Source organism: Manacus candei, unplaced genomic scaffold, assembly GCF_025592945.1.
Source record: "Manacus candei isolate 608988 ecotype Guabito, Panama unplaced genomic scaffold, ASM2559294v1 h1tg000009l, whole genome shotgun sequence".
NCBI classification, from domain to species: Eukaryota; Metazoa; Chordata; class Aves; order Passeriformes; family Pipridae; genus Manacus; species Manacus candei.
The window spans coordinates 3540106-3558772 of record NW_026138057.1 but is presented as its reverse complement, the minus strand read 5'-3'; the positions used below and the strand labels follow the sequence as shown (position 1 = coordinate 3558772).

General features: G+C 65.9%; 2 protein-coding genes across 3 annotated transcripts; one reads left to right on the top strand and one right to left on the bottom strand.

Moving 5' to 3' along the window:
• The first annotated feature begins 2041 nt into the window (after nucleotides 1-2041).
• PKP3 (plakophilin 3) lies at nucleotides 2042-12505 on the top strand. 2 transcript variants are annotated; one of them, XM_051776963.1, is made up of 14 exons: nucleotides 2042-2112; nucleotides 4927-5110; nucleotides 6085-6161; nucleotides 6360-7078; nucleotides 7459-7582; nucleotides 7712-7916; nucleotides 8168-8342; nucleotides 8571-8688; nucleotides 8949-9116; nucleotides 9413-9598; nucleotides 9869-10022; nucleotides 10293-10485; nucleotides 10896-10983; nucleotides 11272-12505. In XM_051776963.1, the coding sequence occupies exons 1-14, from the start codon at nucleotides 2074-2076 to the stop codon at nucleotides 11305-11307; spliced, it is 2466 nt and encodes an 821-aa protein (XP_051632923.1). In that variant the 5' UTR covers nucleotides 2042-2073; the 3' UTR covers nucleotides 11308-12505. The 2 variants fall into 2 exon arrangements, with proteins under 2 accessions (XP_051632923.1, XP_051632924.1); XM_051776964.1 differs by lacking the exon at nucleotides 2042-2112 and adding an exon at nucleotides 3548-3710.
• A 144-nt stretch (nucleotides 12506-12649) lies between these two features.
• SIGIRR (single Ig and TIR domain containing) lies at nucleotides 12650-17939 on the bottom strand. The gene is made up of 10 exons (XM_051777073.1): nucleotides 17763-17939; nucleotides 15882-16005; nucleotides 15431-15617; nucleotides 15208-15338; nucleotides 14888-15028; nucleotides 14666-14809; nucleotides 14486-14588; nucleotides 14256-14406; nucleotides 13447-13627; nucleotides 12650-13304 (listed from the first exon to the last, which is right to left on the bottom strand). Exons 2-10 carry the CDS (start codon nucleotides 15886-15888, stop codon nucleotides 13111-13113), a joined length of 1239 nt encoding a protein of 412 aa, XP_051633033.1. The 5' UTR covers nucleotides 15889-16005; nucleotides 17763-17939; the 3' UTR covers nucleotides 12650-13110.
• Between the last annotated feature and the right edge of the window lie 728 nt (nucleotides 17940-18667).

The window sequence follows — 18667 nt, the reverse complement described above, 5'->3', positions numbered from 1 at the left end:
TTGGCCTCTGTCCCTTGGTCCCTAAGGGTCCCCTCCCCGTGGTGAGAGCAGGCAGCAGCAGGCAGCAGCGTTCTGTGCTGGGAGGAGGAGAAGGAGGAGGAGGCACCCTGTGTAATGCCCGGCCGCATGTCCGGGCTTGCTGAGCCTCCGCCCCACACCTGGGCTCCACCCGGGCAGCCTCCGGCACCCCACAGGCTCCATGGGGGGCTGCCCTGGGCAGGGCAGCCAGGGGGGAGCCATGAGTGGCTCCGTGTGCTCCTGCCTGCTCTGGCACACTTGTCCGTGCCCGCCGGTGCCCCAGCTCTGCGCTGGTGCTTCCCCGTGGCCATGCCCGGCTGTGGTGGCACCTCGGGGGTTCTGTTGTGTCCCACCTACCAAGGGCTCCAAGTCACCCTGTCCCCTCAGATCCCCTGGGCTGCTCCCCTGGGAGAGCTGTAACAGCCTCGGAGTTTCCCCTCGAGTGTTTCATTCCCCCACATCCCCCCGGGCTCGCTCGGAGCATCTCCAGAATTTGGGGTGAGGGTGGGCATGGCTCAGCCACCCACGTGCCATCAGCAAACAGCTGCGGTCTGTGGGCTTTTTATCCCAGATTCAGTCCCTTTGGCCCCAGGATCTGCCAGGAGGGGACTGTCCTGGCAGGCAGCAGTTGTTTCTCCCCTCTCCTTGCCCTGCTCCCTGCTTTTTCCAGCACTTTGGAAGTGCTTTGTTGTGGGTGAGGGCTGTGCCTGCTGCGCCGGGAGCTGGTCTGTGGCTGGGCGAGAGCGGGTGGCCCCATGGCCCCCCAGGCCACCAGTTGCATCCCAAAACCTGCCTGGCCTTAGGCACAGCTTTTCCAGCAGCTTCCCAGCCGGGAGAGCTCCAAAAGCCACCAGCATCAGAGCGGGCACTAGGCCCAGCCAAACCCAGAGCTGCTGCTGGTGTTGGGAGGGACTGGTGGCACCAGTGCCATCCCCACTGATGCTGATGGTTTGGGGCTGGCTGATGGTGTCTGCTTGGGGCAGGGCCAGCAGCACAGCCCCGGAGGGTTTGTTTCTCAGGTGGTGGCTGAGCTGTGGCTATGGGATGACACAGGGATCATGGGGATTGCAGGAGCCACAGGGAGCCTCTCCTGGGCTGGATGTTGAAGCCCCAGGTGACAGCAGGGTGCAGGCAGCTCCCCACTCCTGGAGGATCAGCCCTGGCTCTCCCTGCCCTGCGGGGACACTGCAAAAGCGTTGGGGTTTGTCCAGGGTGCAGAGGCAAATGCCAGCCTGGAGTGGCCTCACTGAGGGGCTGCCCCCCACCAAAGGGGTTGTGGAGGGCAGAGGGAGCACAGGAGCCTCCCAACAGCCCCTGGCTGAGAACAGGCTACACATGACAGCAGTGGCTTTGTGGAGGGTCCTGGCAGCCTCCAGCCCTGGGCCAGGCACTGCCAGGGGTCCCCTTTCGGCAGCCCCCAGCAAGTGTGGGGTGTGGTGGGGGGACCTGTGCCACGGTGCTGGGGTAAGTGGTGGCCCCCAAACTGGTTTGGCCCGTTTCAAACGCTCCCTCTCAGCTTATCTGGCTTCAAAGGGCTCCTGCTCCATCCCACGCACACAAACACGCTCCCTGCGAATCTGGGGGAGCCCCCCTGCATCCCAAAAAATCTGTGTGCCCCCCAAGCTCTACCTCCCCTCCATCTTCTCCCTCCGGCACCCCCGATCCCTCCCTGTTGCACCAAGGGGTGGCCCGTGCTGGGGATTCACGGGGATGAGGTGAGAAGGACATGTTGAATCACGGCCATGGTGGTGGTGGGGATCCACAGGGGCTCTTTACAGCACCGTGAACGCGGCTGAGACGCGGCTGCACTGGCGGGGCCAGGACCCCCGGACCCTCCACCCGCACTCCTGCTGTGCCAGCGGTTCTGAGGAGCCACGGCGAGCCCGGAAAGCCCAGCCTCGGTGGGGAGGCGAGCAGGTTCCATGCAAAACCTCGGTGAGGAGACTGGTTGGGCGAGGTGCGGGGCGGGCCCCGCGCACCCCACGCCCGCCGCAGACGCCGGCGCCCACCCGCACCCCTCTGCAGCACCCAGGGGTGCACCTGCCTGCCGGGAGGATGCTGCAGGGCAACGGCCCCTCGGGGCCGCCCAGCCAGGTACGTGCCAGTCGGTCGCGTGGCCATCGCAGTGGCCGTCCCCACCGCGGGTACCCGGGGAGAGCCGGTGCCACCCACCCTTGCCACCCATCCCCACCCACCGGTGCCAGGGGTCTGGGGCTCCAGCTGCTGGGTCCGGCGGCTGCCAGACTCTGTCCAGCTGTGGCCAGGAGGCTTTTCCCTCCCTCCTCGTGCCTCGGTGTCCCTGGTGTGGCTCCTGGCACGTGCGTGCGGTGGCCGGGCTGCGTATGAGCCACGCCGGCCACTCCCTGCCCAAATGCCGATGGCACTGGTGGGCACGGCCAGCCCTGGGGGACCCGGGCGTGGGGATGGGCGCTCGGGGGGCAGGGGGGAGTGGAAGAGGATGTGGCACTCCCAGGAGCTGGGTCTCCCTGGGAACGTGGCTTTGTCACCCCACGAGGGAGTGACAGAGGTGCCTCCAGGCTGAGGGAGGGTCAGCAACAGCCTCAAGGACGCCCCGATTGGGTTTAACTCTGTATCCCTCTGGCTGCGGTTGGATCCTCTCGGGAATCCCTCGGTTTAGCTCTGAATGTCTTGTGTTGTTTTTTGGTGGGTTTTGTTATGGTTTTTTTGGTTTGGGGGATTTTTTGTTGTTGGTTGGTTGCGTTTTGTTTGTTTGTTTTGTGCCCATTTGCTGTTTTTAAGTCCCTTGGTGCATCCCCGTCCCGTTCGACCCTTCCCCAATTAGGGAGCCGCTTGACGAGGCGAGCGCTGCCCGTTCCGGCTCCAAACCTGCCCCAAACCCCCCGCGACCCCCAGTTTCCACCTGGAAGCTGCAGGGTACCGTCGGGAGGTAGAGCCGGGGAGAGCGGGGCTGCCAGTGGGCTTGTGGGTGTCCCTGAAGCCCCTTTGTCCCCTGGGGCTGGGGGGTTCCCGGGATGGCCCCGATCTCCCGGGATCCTGGCACGGGGAGGGCGGGCAAGCGTTGGCTTGCAGAGGGAGCGACCCGCCCCCTCCCCGCCCGCTGCGGGGGGAACCCGTGATTCATCCGGGCTCGGAGCGCTGGGAGCGCCCGCCGAGCTCTGCCAAACCCGGTGCGCCCGTGGGGCGGTGCCGAGGTGGGAGAAGAGGGGGGAGCCTCGGGGTTCTTCCTGCGTGCTGTACCCCAAAAGCGTCAGCCCTGAGCGAAGGGGGGCCCGCACAAACCCGCGAGGCTGGAGCCCCCCCGCAGACGGGGAGGTGGGTCCCTGGCACGACGGTGGCACTGAGAGGGTTTTGGGCAGGCCACCAGGGGACTGTCACCCCAAAACGCTGGCCCGCAGCTCTTGCCACCCCGCCCCAGCCTCGGCTCCTGCTGACGGCGGCACATTCCTCGGGGACGAGCCGCCCTTTTCACCCCCGACCGAAGCGCAAACCTGGTGTCATCCGCCGGGTGTTGTAAAGCCGGCCCAGCCCGGAACGCGGTGACGCCAAGCGCTGAGCCAGGGCTGGCTGTGCAGCCGGGCCCGCGTGGCCACGCTCGCCCCAAACCGCCCAGCCCGGCCGGGGACGAGCCACCGTGTCCCCGAGCAGGGCCAGAGCCGCTGCCCGGCCGTGGCTGAGAACGGCCGCAACTCAGGGCAGGGATGAGCAGCTCGGTCAGAGAGCTGGGGCTGCGGCGGGAGGGCGGCGTGACCTGTCACTGCGGGAGGGGGGGATTTTGGGAGCTGATCCTGAGCACGCTGGGCTATGGGGGAACGCGGTGGCCCCCAGTCCGGCCGTGCCGGGCTCGGCAGGTGGGGTGAGGCTAATTAGTACCTGTGGTGGCAGCAGGGGCTGAGTCACCGCGTTCGTCACCGCGGGCCCGCGGCGCCCAGCCACCCCTTTTTTATTATTGTTGTTTTTTAATTCCCCGGCTGATTTGAAAAGCAAAGCAGGGAGGGCCCGGCCAGGAATTACTGCAGGGAGACCCTGCTCCGGGCTGGCCCCCAGTACCCAAGGGGCACCCGGGGGCTTGGGGTCCTTGTGGGGCTGCCGAGGGGTTCACGGTGACCCTGGAAAGTGGCTCAGGAGTCTGGGGGTGCCTGGGGAGGATAACTGGGGTTAAGTGATGGGTAATGTGGGAGGTGTGGGGCTGGCTGTGGAGCTTCCTGGGAGTGCAGGGGTCTCCTGGAAGGCCATATGGAGGTCTGGGGCTCGTTGGAGGGACAATGCAGAGGTCCAGAGCTCTACAGAGAGGTCATATGGGGGTCCAGGGCTCTCCTAGGAGGTTCCCTGGGGCTCTCGAGCTCACTGGAGGGACAATGTAGGGGTCTGGAGCTCAGTGTCAGGGCTATGTGAGTCTCTGGGCGTTAATGGGAATGTTGTCTGGGGCTCTTCTAGGAGACCATGTGAAACTCCAGGGCTCGTTGGAGGGACAGTGTGGGGGTCTGGTACTCAGTGTCAGGGCCACGTGGATCTCTGGGGATCAACATGGGGGGCTGCTGGGGGGTCCAGGGCTCTCCTAGGAGGTAAAGGAGACAGCTACCCGAGGGGATCCTGGCTTTTCCCAAAGTATGACCTCCCCCCAGACCCCTGGACCACCCGCCTCTCTCACGCCCTCGTCCCCACAAGGTCGCCCCTGGGCTCCTCCACCTGCGGCGGTGCCGGTGGTGCTGCTGACGATGGTGCCGGTGGCCCCGGTGGGGCCCCCTCCTTCCCGCCGGCGGCGGCGAGGCGTGGCAGCGGGGCGGGCCGGACGGGCCGGGACGGAGCCTCCCTAGGGCTGGGGAGCGCTGAGCCGCCGCTCACCTGCGCAGGGCGGCCGGGCTGGCCGGGGCCCCCCGCGCCGCCGCCATGCAGGAGACTAACGCCTTCCTGCTGTCGGCCCTGCAGCCCGAGGCCGGCGTCTGCTCCCTGGCCTTGCCCTCGGACCGGCAGCTGGACGAGCGTGGCCGGGAGGCGGCCGAGACCCAGAGGCTGCGCAGCGCCCGCGTCCAGGAGCAGGTCCGCATCCGCATGATGCTGCGGGGGAACGCGGCGCCCACCCGCCCCGAGGACATCGCCGACAGCAGCAGAGGTGGGAGACCAGGCGGGACCCCCCGGGGCACTCGCGGTGGGAGCCCCTTGGGTGGCACTGGGATCCGGCCACACCCCTGGCTGGGGGTTTGGGGGTGTCCCCCACCCTGGCCGAGCCCCCCAAACACTCCCGCGCACCCCCAGCACCGGGACAGGGGTAGCACGGCCCCCAGCGTGGCCTGGTTTCGCCACACTCGGGGTCCTGCCTCAGTTCCCCCACCTGCCCCAGGAGGGATTTGCACTGGGGGGGGGTCCCATGCCTCACGTGGCTGGGAGGGGGATGGTTTTTCCCGCCCTGGCAGAGCCCCCCCCGGCCCTCAGCGGCACCACTGGCCAGGCTCCAGCTCCTCCATTTAACGTCTGCGCCGGCAGCCTCCGCCCTGCCGCCTCGCCCGGCACTGCGCAGGATCCCCGAGCCCCCCAGCCCTGCGCTGGGGTACCCTGGCGGTGGGGACAGACCCCCCTTGGCCCCCTGAGGGCTGCCCGAGGTGCAGGCGTGAGTCATGCTCCCGGCACCGCAGGGGCTGGCGGTGTCCCCGTCCTGTCCTGCCGGCAGCCCTGGGGCGCTGGCACAGCAGATGGGCAGTGTGAGGTGCCCGTGGGCCCAGTGGGGTGTCCAGACCCCATCAGGGTCCCATCCCAGGAGAAGCCAGGACTGTCTTTGGGGGTTGCCTGTGCTGCTGATCCGGCTGTGGCAGAGGGGACTGGGCTGAGCCGCCGCGTCCCCGCCAAGGTGGCAATTAGTGCCCTCGCCGTCAGGGCACGATGCAGGGTGGGGAGGCCACTTCTGCTCCCCATGGCCAGCGGGCAGGTGAAGGCAGCCTCCTCCTACCCCTTCATCCCCCCAGAGCCACTGGCACTGCCACGGCTCCCACAGCAGGTTCCCCTGGGATGAGCTGGGGAGGGGTCTTTGATCCCTAGGACTCCCTTTTACCCCTCCATGCTTGCACTGACCCCTCTGTCGCTGTCCCTCAGGTGGTCAGTATGGCACGACCCTGCACTCCTCCTTCAGCTCCCGCTCCCAGAGCAATGGTGTGGACCCCAAAGCCTCGGTATGTACTGGGGGGTTTATCCCCCGCCCCGCACTGGTGCCCATCACTGTGCTGGCTGGGGATGCTGGCAGAGACCCAGCCTCCGCTGTAGCTTCGGCTGTGCCAAGAGGAGGGCTCTGGGCTCCATCCTTTCCTCTCCCGCAGTGGGCATGGAGGGATGGACTCTTGCCCTTCCTAAGCCCTTGCTTTCCCCCCCAGCTGTACCAGCCGCTGGCCAAGAAGGATTTCGGCACCCTGCGGGGCAGCGGCTGGTCCTCCCGCTCGGCCGTGGACCTCACCCCGCACAAGCGCGTGGCCACCATCAGCAACGGGGGCCTGGCCAAGGCCCGGGGATACGGCGCCGGCTACGCGGCCTCGCAGGCGGCCAACACCTCGCCGCGGCCCAGCTCCTTCCACGAGCGCACCTACCGCAGCCGGCAGAACTTCGACACGCTGTCGCTGCGCTCCCTGCGCCTGGCGGATGGGCCCCTGCAGCCCCCCGGCCTCGTCGACGACCGCTACAGCGTCCTCTCGGAGCAGCTGGACGCGCCGGGGCACCGCCCGTTCTACAAGAGCCAGGGCGGCGGCGGCGGCTTCGCCCGCTCCTTCGCCTTCGAGCGGCAGCTGAGCGCCGGCACGGCCGCCAAGGCCGGCTGCGAGTGGCTGGAGGGGGCCGAGGGGCCGCCGAGCCGCACCATCCGCGCGCCCGCCATGCGGACGCTCCAGCGCTTCCAGAGCAACAACCGCTCGCGGCTGAGCGCCGGCTCCTTCGGCGGAGTGTCCGCGGGCGGCACGGGCGCCTTCCTGGGGCTGGGGGAGCACGGCTCCCGCGCCCCCTCCGTGCGCAGCCTGGCTGAGTCCGGCCACCACCTCCCGGAGCCGCGCGCCATGGAGATGTACAACGGGCACGGGACGCTGCTCGGGCACCATGCCGGGGGGTGAGTGCCACGGGGACGCTTATGAGGTTCACCCATGAGGGTGAACCCCTCCAGCTCCCACCAGGCACAAGGCACGCGGGAGAAGGGGTGGGATGGTGGGCACAGCTTGGTTCTGTGGCACAGGCTGACCTCTGAGTGTGTCCTGCCTGCGGCCTTGGCTCCTTCCCGGACACATCCTGAGACACAGGGAAAGGAAGGTGCTCATCCTGCTGGGACTGGAGTCCTGTGCCCTGGAGCGCAGTGGGAAGGAGATGGGCTGGGAGGCTCTTAGGAGACGTGGGACATGGTGGAGAGGGAGATGGCTTGGTGGGGCTCTCAGAGAAGGGGGATGTGGTGGGTGCAGAGGTGCTGGGGCTCCCCTCACCTGGCTGTGCTTCCAGGTTTGACGACATTGACCTGCCTTCGGCAGTGAAGTACCTGATAGCCAGCGACCCCAACCTGCAGGTGCTGGGCGCTGCCTACCTGCAGCACAAGTGCTACAGCGACAGCAGCGCCAAGAAGCAGGTGAGCCCCCCAAGCCGTGGGAGAAGGGGTGCCCTGGCCCCTCCAGCATGGTGGGCGCCCCAGGGAGGAGGAAGGGCTGGAGGGAGCCCTGGGAGCGCGGCGTGTCTGACCCCCTGGGCTGTCCCCCAGGCCCGCAGCCTGCAGGCCATGCCCAAGCTGGTGAAGCTGTTCAACAGCCCGAACCAGGAGGTGCAGCGCCACGCCACCGGCGCCATGCGCAACCTCATCTACGACAACACCGAGAACAAGCTGGCGCTGGTGGAGGAGAACGGCATCTACGAGCTCATGCGCACGCTGAGAGAGCCCGACGACGAGCTCCGCAAGAACGTCACAGGTTGGGGACGACGGTGGGGTGGGCGGGGGTCCCCTCCCCCGGGGGTGGCACTGCACTCCCCCCTCCCACCCTGTGAGCAGGGCTGGGATGATGCTGCACGGGGGTGACCCCTCTGCGTCCTTTGTCACACGCCCTGCCCCACGGCTGCTCCTGGCTGTGGGTGGTCAGTACGAGCGCCCCTCAGGGAGGTGAGTTGGGGTGGATGTGCTTTGCAGCCATTCTGGAACTCAGGATCCCCCCCCTCTGTGCAGGGATCCTGTGGAATCTCTCCTCCAGCGACAACCTGAAGGATCGCCTGGCGCGGGACACACTGGAGCAGCTCACGGACCTGGTCCTGGTCCCCCTCTCTGGGTTGGGGGGCTCGGGTGTCATCCAGCAGAACCCCTCAGAGGCAGAGATCTTTTATAACTCCACAGGCTTCCTCAGGTACCTGTTTTGGGTGCTCCCACTGGGGGCAAAGTTTTGGGCTGAGGAAGAGATGTAAGAGTAGTGTCTGCAGGGCTTGTTTCTGGGGTCCCTCCCACTTGTGTACCCCGGCAAAGTCTGGTCAGCAGCATGGGGAGGTACCGGCTGTCCCCTCCATGGGGTGCCCGGGGCAGGAGGGGGCTGTGGGGGATCCCTTTCTCTCCATGATGGACCCCCATTCCCTTGCAGGAACCTGAGCTCTGCCAGCCAACAGACCCGGCAGAAGATGCGAGAGTGCCATGGGCTGGTGGACTCCATGATCCACTATGTGAACAGCTCCCTGGAAGTGGGGAAGTCAGAGGACAAGGTGAGTCCTGGGTGCTGGGGAGGGGGGGGCTGAGGTGCTGCTCCCCCCTCTTGGTGGCTGTCGTGGTGCAAAGGCACATCTTAGATGTGATGGTGGGAGAACCAGCCCGGCTCCATCCGGGCTCCCTGGGCACAGCAGGCACAGCCTGTGTCGTGGCTGGGCACGGAGCCCCCCGGGATCGCACCCCGGTGGCTGTGCCTGCTGGGGACAACCTGGCAGGTGGCACAGGATGGCACCATCATGTCCCATCTCGCCCCCAGAGCGTGGAGAACGCGGTCTGTGTCCTGCGCAACCTCTCCTACCGCCTGTACGACGAGATGCCCCCGTCCTCGCTCCAGCGCCTCGAGGGCCACAGGAGGGGCGCCGGCGGCACGGTGACGGGGGAGCTGGTGGGCTGCTTCAGCCCCCAGAGCAAGAAAGCCCGTGAGGTCAGCGGGGGCATTTGGTGGCCGTGTCACCGGGGCGGGGTTGGCGCTGGGAAGCGCTGGCAGCAGAGGTGGTGCTGGGGCGGAGGTGGACGCCAGCCTCGGGTGGGTGGGACACACGGGTGAGCTCAGCAGAGGGTGAATCAGGGTGCTGAACCCCCGCTTTTCCATGCCACGGGGCATGACGCAGCCAGGGTGACCTGCCAGGTCCCTGCCCAGGCAGGGAGGAGGGGACACCGGCAGGGAGGGACACTGCGGAGGGACCACCTCCAGAGTCTAATGGTGCCCCCGTCCCACAGCACTACCTGAACGCGGACATCGTCACCTTCACGGAGGTCTCCAAGGACCCCAAGGGGATGGAGTGGCTCTGGAACCCGCAGATCGTGGGCATCTACAACCGGCTGCTGCAGCGCTGCGAGCTCAACAAGCACACGACGGAGGCGGCCTCGGGCGCCCTGCAGAACATCACGGCCGGGGACCGCAGGGTGAGGCGCGGGGGTCCCCGGGACAAGCCTGGTGGTCCTCACCGCGTGGCCATCACAACTGTGCCTGGGAATGGGGGACACCTCCGGAAGGGGAGGCACCTCCTCTCCTGGGTCATCACCTGGGCAGGGGTCACCCCGACCCGGCCCCGGGGAGCGGGAGGAGGAAGGGGAGGAGGAAGAGAAGAGGGGGAGGAGGGAGAGGAGAAGGAAGCGGAGGAGGAGCGGTGGGTGCCCGCGGGAGGCTCCAAGCAGGTATGTTTGCCTCGGCAGTGGGCAGGAGTGCTGAGCCGGCTGGCGCTGGAGCAGGAGCGCATCCTGAACCCCGTGCTGGACCGTGTCCGCACCGCCGACCACCACCAGCTGCGCTCCCTGACCGGGCTCATCCGCAACCTGTCCCGCCACGCCCGAAACAAGGATGAGATGTGTGAGTGCCAGGGGGCACGCGAGACTGGGGTCGGGGGGTTGCCCAGCAGGTGACTTGCAACCTTTTCCTCCTCGGCCCGGTCTGCAGTTAACCCCAACCACGTCCCAGCCCCGTCCTGCCTGCTCCATCCCTGCTCACAGCTGAGCACGCGGGCTGGTCCATCCCCTGTTCCCAGACACGGCTCCACCCTCTGTCCCCTCCTTGCCGCCCGGGGGCTGCCGCGTGTCCCCTGGGTCTGGCCACCAGCCCTGACGTGCCCTTTGCCCGCAGCCACCAAGGTGGTCAGCCACCTGATCGAGAAGCTGCCTGGGAGCGTGGGGGACAAGGCACCGCCCGCTGATGTCATCGTGAACATCATCGCCGTGCTCAACAACCTGGTGGTGGAGAGCCCCATGGCTGCCCGTGACATCGTCTACTTCGACGGCCTCAGGAAGCTCTTCTTCATCAAGAAGCGACGGGACAGGTGGATGCTCCCCGTCCTCCTGGCTGTCCCAGCTCCCACCTGGCTCCCGTCCTGCTCTTCGCTTCCTCCCCTGGTCCAGTGCGGTGGAAGAGGGTCACGACAAGTCTCCCTTCCCTTCCTTTGGTGTTGGGAGTCCCCAGACCGGCTCAGAGTGGCCTCGTGGCCTCCTGCCATCCCTGGGCCACCCTCTTAGGGCACCCCACCATTGCTGCAGCCACATTCTCCCATCAGGATGCTTCTCCTCCCTCCTGCCCGTTGTGGTGGGCTCCAGCCTTTTGCCTCCTGCCTCTCCCCACCTGCGCTGAGCCCCCAGTCCCTCCAGGCCCCTCTGGGGTGGTCTCCTTGGGCTGGTGGGCACCATCCCATGCTCAGCTGTCCCCAAAACTCACTGCATCCTATCCCTGTCCCAGCTCGGACAACGAGAAGTCCTCCCGAGCCGCAGCCAGCCTCCTGGGAAACATGTGGCAGTACACCAAGCTCCACCGGGACTTCAAGATGGTACGTACCCGTTCTGGAGCCTCGTGCATCCGGGGGGGGGAGTCTGGGGGGGCATCCCGAGGGAATCAAGGCCAGGGGATTCACCCTGGGGAGCTGCACCACCCCAGTGCTTCCCCGGCACACGGTGGGTCCCCACTCCATGCCTGGCCCTCCTGAGAGGTGGGGACTTCCCAGAGCATTGTCCCTGTGCTGATGGCGTGGGGACGGCGTGGCCTGTGGGTGCTGGAGCAGAGGGGTCCATGTGCACATTCCCACTGCCCCATGTGATGGGAGTCTGTCTCCTTGCAGAAGGGGTACCGGAAGGAGGACTTCCTCAGCCTGTGAGGACACCCTGGGAGCTGGAATGCCCTGCTGGGATGCTCCGTGCTGCCGGCCATGCCCTGGGGAGGCTGCTCGCCATCAGACCCCCCCTCTGTAGCCTAGTCCCCACCACATCCCGTGCGCCTCCCCCTCTGCTGGGTCCCCTTCCCCTGCTGAGGGACACGTGTCCTCCCTCCTGCCCAGCCTTAAACCCAGAGGCTGCTTTTGGCTCTGCTGTGGGGCCCCACAGGGACCCCGTTAGTGGGGGTCTGCCTCACAGCACCCCCTGGGGACCCTCCCCACCCTCAGGCAGCTGGCTGCAAAACTTGGCTTGTCCCGCATCTTGACAGAGGGGCAGGAACCACAGGGATTTGGGAAGGCTCCTGTAGAGCAACGCTGAGTCAGGGGGGCTTTCGGGGCTGCTTCATCCCAGCTCCCTGAGCTGGGTGGGTGTCGGTGCCCCGCGCCAGTGTGGGATGTGCTGTGGAATACGTGTGCTGTGCCCCAGCTGGGTGGGGACGGGGCTTTGCATGGCTTGGGGGGCTTAGAGGGCTCTGAGGTGGCTTCCCACAGTTAATAGGGTGGCACAGGGGCTGCAGGGAGTGGGATGTGGTGCTGCGTGCCCCCTTTGCCGGTGCTGGCGGGTAGAGGGATGTGTGTGACTGGGGCTGCCCGTGCCCTCACTGCAGGAAACCAGGGGTGTCCCTGGAGCCCATCTGTCACCCCGTGGGGACTGTCCCAGCGTGGCAGAGCCGCTGCTGCCACTCCTCCCCAGCTGCTGCCAGGGCTGGGCCCAGCTGGCACGGCGGGAGCAGGATCCGGGCAGGGCCGGCCGGGTCGTGTTTGCTGAGCGTTGTCGCCCCATGGGTGGGGAGATGCCCCCAGTGCCCCCGGCTGCCTCAGTGCTGGGCACAGGCGGGGCAGCAGGTCCAAAGCTCGGCCAGGCGGGTGGGCTGGGGGGTGGCTTCGGGCTGCCGGCAGGTTTGGGGCTGGGGGCACAGCACACCCCGGGGGGAACGAGGTAGAGTAGGTAGAGGGCTGGGAGGGTTTGGGGAAGTGGGTGGTGCTGTCAGAAGGGTTGCATCCGGGGCTGGCGTGGCCCCCTCGGTGAGCAGCACCCGGCGCGGTCCCGGCTGGGGGTCACAGGGTGTATGCCTCCCCAGCTCTCCGTGTACGACCCCCCTGAGCCCTGTGTACCCCTGAAATAAAGACCTTGAACGATGCCCACCTGCCCCTGCGCTTTGCTGGCACGTGGGAGGGGGGACAGCACCTCGGGGTAACCAGCATGGGGTGAGCTCACCCTACAGTGCCACCCCACTCACTGTGCCTGGTGTGGCTCTGAGTCAGTGTGACAGGGACACTGGTGTGGGAGGGACACAGCACAGAGCTGCCCACCCTGCTGCCTGTGGTAGGGAAACCCCCGCCTCGTGTCACCCCTGTCCGTGCCGTGGACAGACCCACTGGGTGCAGCAGCCTTTTATTGCCACGGGGTTCCCGTGGGACAGAGGTGCCGCCGCCACTCCCGCCTGGCACTCCCTGGGGCTGGGGCACAGTTGCTCCTTGGAGGGCATCGCCCATCCCAGCGCTCGTCCATCACGCAGGAAGAATGTCCCTGCCGCCCACGGCGAGGGACGGGGCACAGCACCCAGGGGTGGTACTGTGGGCAGGGCGTTCCTAGGGACGGTTTTCCACCGCAGAGCCAGCTCCTGCTCTCCCACCGCAACCGTGGCTCTGGTCCCATCATAATGCCCGGGCTCCTCTGCCATGACCTGGTCTGGGTGTCCCTGCAGGGACAGGGAACACCGTGTCTCTGGCCTGTGGCTCTGCTCAGATGTCATCCTCTGTCACCAGGCAGTAGAAATCCGTGCGGGCGCCGTAGTTGCGCGATCCCAGGTCCGAGACGTCGATCTCGGGCCTGTGGCTGTCCCGGAGCTGCACGTCCTCCGTCCCACTGACAGCCGGAGTGCTGGGAGCGCCCAGGCGGGGGGCCGGGGGGCTGCCGAAGATGCGCCCTCGGAGGCCTGGCAGGAGCAGGGAGATGGATTTAGGTGGCAGGGAGAAGGAGCTGGACCCATCCTGCTGCCACAAGAAGGGGTGGCAAAGCCCAGAGGTGACCTCCAGCACACATCTGTCCCCCCAGGAGAAACATCAGCAGACACGGACCTGTGCCAAGGTCCCCATCTGGGTCGAGGTCTCCCGTGCTGTCCAGGTAGCTACTGTGTAGGATCAGCATGGGGTCCTTGTCCTCCTGCAGCTGGGTCTGCGGGTCCCCCACGCTCCCCTGGAAGGACACCTTGCGTGGCAGGGCCAGGCACAGCTCCTTCCAGAAGTCTGACGACGGGGTCTGCAGGGTCAGGGGGTAGATGAGCCACGCTGGGACCACGGCAAAGCCGAGCCTGGCCCCACACGGTGCTGGGGAGGGTTTCACAGGCTCGGCTCTCTCTTCCTGGTGGTGGGAGCTCAGCCAAGGTGAGGGCCGTGCTCCAGTGTGGCATCGTGCCCACGCGCCGGCAGAGAAACCTGCCTGACCTGCTGGAACACTCCTCAGGGCTCCAGCTCCCAGCCTGGCCCTGAAATGGCCGGAGCAGCCACGGGCCAAAACTCTGCTCCGAGAGCTGGGGCTGGGGAGACCCCGGAACCTCACAGGGCCCTGACTGTGTGGGTTTGGGGGTAAGCACCCAGATCCAGGGCTGTTGTGGTTGCATTTTTAAATTGCCTCTAAAAGACGAGTGCCCCAAGCTGCTCTTTAGCATTGGAGCCTGGGGAGCAGCCCCAGAGGGCAGCAGGGAGGCTGACACAAAATGGGGAGCTGGGAACGGAAGTGGGGTGCTGCTGGGATCCGTCCTGCTCAGCTCTCACCACGGAGCAGCCCCAGAGGGCAGCAGGGAGGCTGACACAGGAGGCTGACAAAAAGAGGGGTGCTGGGGATGGAAGGGGAGTGCCAGTGGGTCAGGATCCAGCTCGGAGCTCACCATGGAGCCGGATCGCCACACCAGCAGGGTCACGGTGCTCCGGTGCTGCTTCAGCAGGGTGATGGCAGGGTGGGTGATCTCCCGGTACTGGCTCTCGAAGACGATGAAGATGGGTTTCCTGGAAAGCTCCAGCAGCCTCCAGAGCCCTTCCCTGCGAGACAGGTATGTGGCAGAGGGGTGAGGGACCCACCAGCCCCTCTCCTCTCCCGTGGGAGCTGCTCCGCTCCTACCTGAAGCTGCTGTTGCACCAATCCTGCTCCAGGTACGCCACGGAGAGGACCACGATGAGGCGCCGGCACCGGCTGACATTCATGATCAGGTCGGCTGATGGCTCTGTGGGCAAGGGGGTCTCAAGCCCCTGGGCGCCCGTGTGACCACCCTGCCCAGCCCCGTGGGGGGCTGGTGCCTACCTGAGTTGGGCAGGATGTTCTGCTCGTCCAGGAAGAGCTTGTAGCCGTAGCGGTTCTCCAGCTGCGGCTTCACGATGAAGTGGACGAACTTTCGGTCGTCGGGGGCGGTGGCGTGGGAGACGTAGGCGTCGTACAGCTTCCCGTCTGGGGAGAGCCACGGGGTGTCACAGGGAGGGGTCTGTGAGCCCCCTGTTCCCAGGGGAGCTGTTCCCTCCGGCTCACCGTTGATCTCCAGCTCGCCGTAGCGGTTCCGGTACCAGAGGAGCACGTTCAGGCGGCACCGGACGTAGAGCACAGCCAGGAGCACCAGGAGTGCCAGGACCAGGAGGGCTGCCAGCACCGCCGGCACGTGCCCCGCTGTCTCTGCCAGGACAGGGAAGGACGCGGTGAGTGTGGCCGGTGGCCCTGGCCTGGGTTTTCTGGGTTTGGTGAAGATTTGCACCCCGGGAGAGGCAGCAGTGCCCCTATTACCCGCATCAATCCCCCATGGCATGCGGGCTCTCCATGGGGGTGCCCCCTCCCTGTCCCCAGCCTGTCCCTACCCGCTCGCTGCAGGGTGAAGGTGGCTGTGGCATTGCTGAGCCAGCAGGCAAACACCCCAAAGTCGTCATCGTGGGTGAGGTTGAGGTGCAGGACGGTGGCCAGGAGCTGATCCGAGGTGTTTTGGGCAGACCTGAGGGGAAATGGGGCCACCATGGGTTGGGCTCTGTGGTGACAACCCCCCCCCCCCAGAATGGATGTATGTCCCCAGGGCCGGCTCCTTACCAGGAGGTGTCCTGGCTGCTCCCGTTGCCCAGCCACTGCCCATCCTTGCTCCAGGCAGGGACGGGCCGGCAGCTCTCGGCCCCGGCCCAGCGCACGGTGCAGTTCAGCACGACCTGGCTCCCCAGCGCCAGGTCCAGCGTCTCGTTGGCAGCTGGGACCAGGATCTCGGGGGGCACACTGCAGAGGTCTGGGGGCACAGCAGGGAGGGGCTTTGGATGGGACAGCTGATCCAGTTCCCTGCTGTCACAGCCATCCCGGAAAAACAAGCTCTGCCGTGGGGGTCTGGCAGCAAGCAGCGCTCAGGGCTGGTTAGCAACAGGCTGAGCCGGTTTGGGGGGCTGGGATGGACCCTTTCCCACCCTGTGAGGTGAAGCCAGAGCAGGACCCCCAGCTGTGCCTGCACGGGGACCCTTCCCAGCTGAGAGCAGGTGAGAGTTTGGATTTCACCTACCTGCCATGGTGTGCTCAGGTGACGGGCACTGCCGGCATCCCTGAAGGGCCCTGCGTGCACCCCTGTGTGCAGCGTCTTCCGGGGGGGCAAAGTCCACCTGCCTCTGCCACAGGGCGGGCTGGGCCTGGGAGAGACCAGGAAGGGCTCCGTGAGTGCTGCCTGCTCCGGGAGTGCCCGGCCATGCCCGCAGCAGTTCGGTCTGGGGGTGGTGGGTGATGCTCTGTGGTAAAGCCAAAGTCCCACCCACGGCATGGTGGCCACTGTGTCACCTGCCCTCCCTGCACCGACTCCTAGCCTGGCTTTCCCAACAGTGGATTTACGGGTGGTGATTAATGACCAACCGGGTGCTGTGGGATGTTAAGAATGCGGCTTCAGCTCAGACCCAAGACCAGGGAGGGGAAGCGAGCTCAGCCAGAGGGTGTGCAGCACCTTCCCAGGAATCCCTGCCTTGGGAGGGCTCAGCAGGACTCCCTCTGCTTGCCAAGCCCGCCATGAGCTGCAGAGCTGCCTCCAGCCTGACATGCCCTTGAACTCGCTAATTAACAGCGGGACAGTTTGTTTATGGAAACGCAGGAGAGCTCCTCCAGCAGGTGCCGTGTTCCTGGCGTGTCCCATTGCTACCCCATGGCTGTGGCCAGGGATTGGCACAGCTGCACGACATGCCAGGCAAAAGTGGGGAGCACAGGGATGGCACACGGAGACCCCCCCTCACACAATAGGCAGCGGTGGCACTACCGTGGCCCCGTGGGAAGAGGCAGATACCGGGAGCAGGTGGCAGAGCAGAGCCTGGCAAGGTCGGGCTCTGCCATCCCCAAACACCCACGGAGCCCTGGTGTGGGTGATGGGGGTGCCAGGGCTGAGGTGGGAGTCTCAAGGACATCACGGTGCTGGTGTTTCCATCGTAAACACCCGGCCTAACTCTGGGGGTCAGGAGGGGGGAAAGCCTCTCCCAGCTGCCTCTTCTCCCTGGAGCTTTGGCACCCTCGGCTGCACCCTGATTTTGGGTGGCAGCAGGGCTGGGCTCAGCCTGGAGAAGCTGTGTCTGCTGGTGTGGAAGGGGAAGGGGGTGGTCTGTGGTGCAGCTCAGCTCAGAGCAGGGATGGGGGCACGGTGTGCTCCCCTCTGGCACAGCCCAGTACCAGCCCGGGGTAAAACAGGGGGTCAAGGTACGCGAGGGACACGCATTACGCGTCCAGCTTGAGCAGCAGCAAAATGATTTGTACCTAAAGGATTAACTGGGCTTCTCCATGGCCAGGGAAGGAAGAGCAAGGGGTGGAGGAGAGCCAGCCCACCTGGATTTCACATGCAGAAAGGATGGGAGATGATCACCAGGGTGGTATGGGGCTGTCTCTGCCTGGGAGGATGCTCCAGCTCTGCTCACTCCAGCCTGGATGGGTCACTCCTAAATCATTTCCCTTAGCTGGTTGGAATGAGGAAGCCCCAACAAGCTTCAGCCTGGCCAGGGAGTGTGGGGAGGTCCCAAAGCCCCCCCTGCTCGTGACACAGTGCTGGATGCCCACAGGGGAGTGGGTGCCAGGGCTGCTGAGTGCAAGGGAGGGAGGAGCACCTGCTAACGGGCAGCTGCAGCTCCCATTTCCCGCATCTTGGGGTTGGGGACACCCCAGATGGTGGATGCCATGGGGCAGGGGGTGCTGGCTGGGGAGCAGCATTCCCTGGAGCTCAGCCATGGGGAAAGCGAGGCGGGCAGGGAGGCACAGTGGCCAGGGGGTTGTGGGGCAGCAGAAATCGGGATAGAGAGCCAGAGAAAAACCAGAGGAGAGTGAAGGAGAACCCAAGGGCGTGGGGCGAGGCTGAAACCCTGCTGACCCTGTCCGAGGCGGCATTGGCGTGGAAAGGGAAGTGGAACAGAGCTGCATTTACCTTCAGAGTTTCCTCGGCCTCAGGCTTCCTGCCTGTCCCCTCCTGCTCAAGCCAACCAGACCGGCCAGATCAGTGCTTGGGTTTTCTCTTTTTCTTTTGTTTTAATAATTTATCTAATTCTCCTCCTGGTTCAGCCCCTGCCCTCAGCCGGGTGCTGCCGCCGCCCCAATCCCTGGGCTCCAGGCCTGTGGGAAGGGCTGGCCGTCCCTCCCTCCCGCTGCTCCACCTCCACCTGAACCTGCAGGGAAAAAAAAATCCAGCGACTCTGGCCTCAGGTGAAGGGAAGAGAGAGAATAAAGGAGAATAGAAGAGGGGGGCAACAACCCAGCCAGCCTGCCAGGCACACGCAGGTGGCACAAGGCTTGGGGGCCGCAGTGGAACCCCATGTTTTTCCGTGGCTGGAAAAACCCACTGAGGTGTCAGGGCAAGATGAAACCTGCCCCATTTCCCCCCACCACCGGGCAGGGAGGATGTTGGGGGGGTGTTCCAGGGGATGGGTTGGAGCTGGGGACTGCACTTTGGGGTCATGGAGTGCTGAGCACTGGAAAACTCGGCACTCTCTGGCTCTGTGGAGGTGAGTCACTGGTGGGGGGAGCTGGGCGAGGCTGTTGGCTGTGCCCGTGGGCATTGTGGGGTCTCCTGTTTTCTCTGCTTCCTTCTCTCTGTGACTTTAGAGCCTCTTTGCTGGTTGGAGCCAGTGCTGGAGGTGGCTGCTCCAGTTGGCACTGCCTGTGGGGAGCTGGATCTGGCTGTGGCCACTTGTGGACAGCAGGTATCACCTGAACTAATTAGCAAGGAGGTGATTAGAGCCTCAGCACACCCCAGGTGCAGGTTGGTCACAGCGGCAGCACCACCAGCCTCTGGAGAAACACCAGTGTGAACTGCTGAGCAGCAAAAGCATCGAC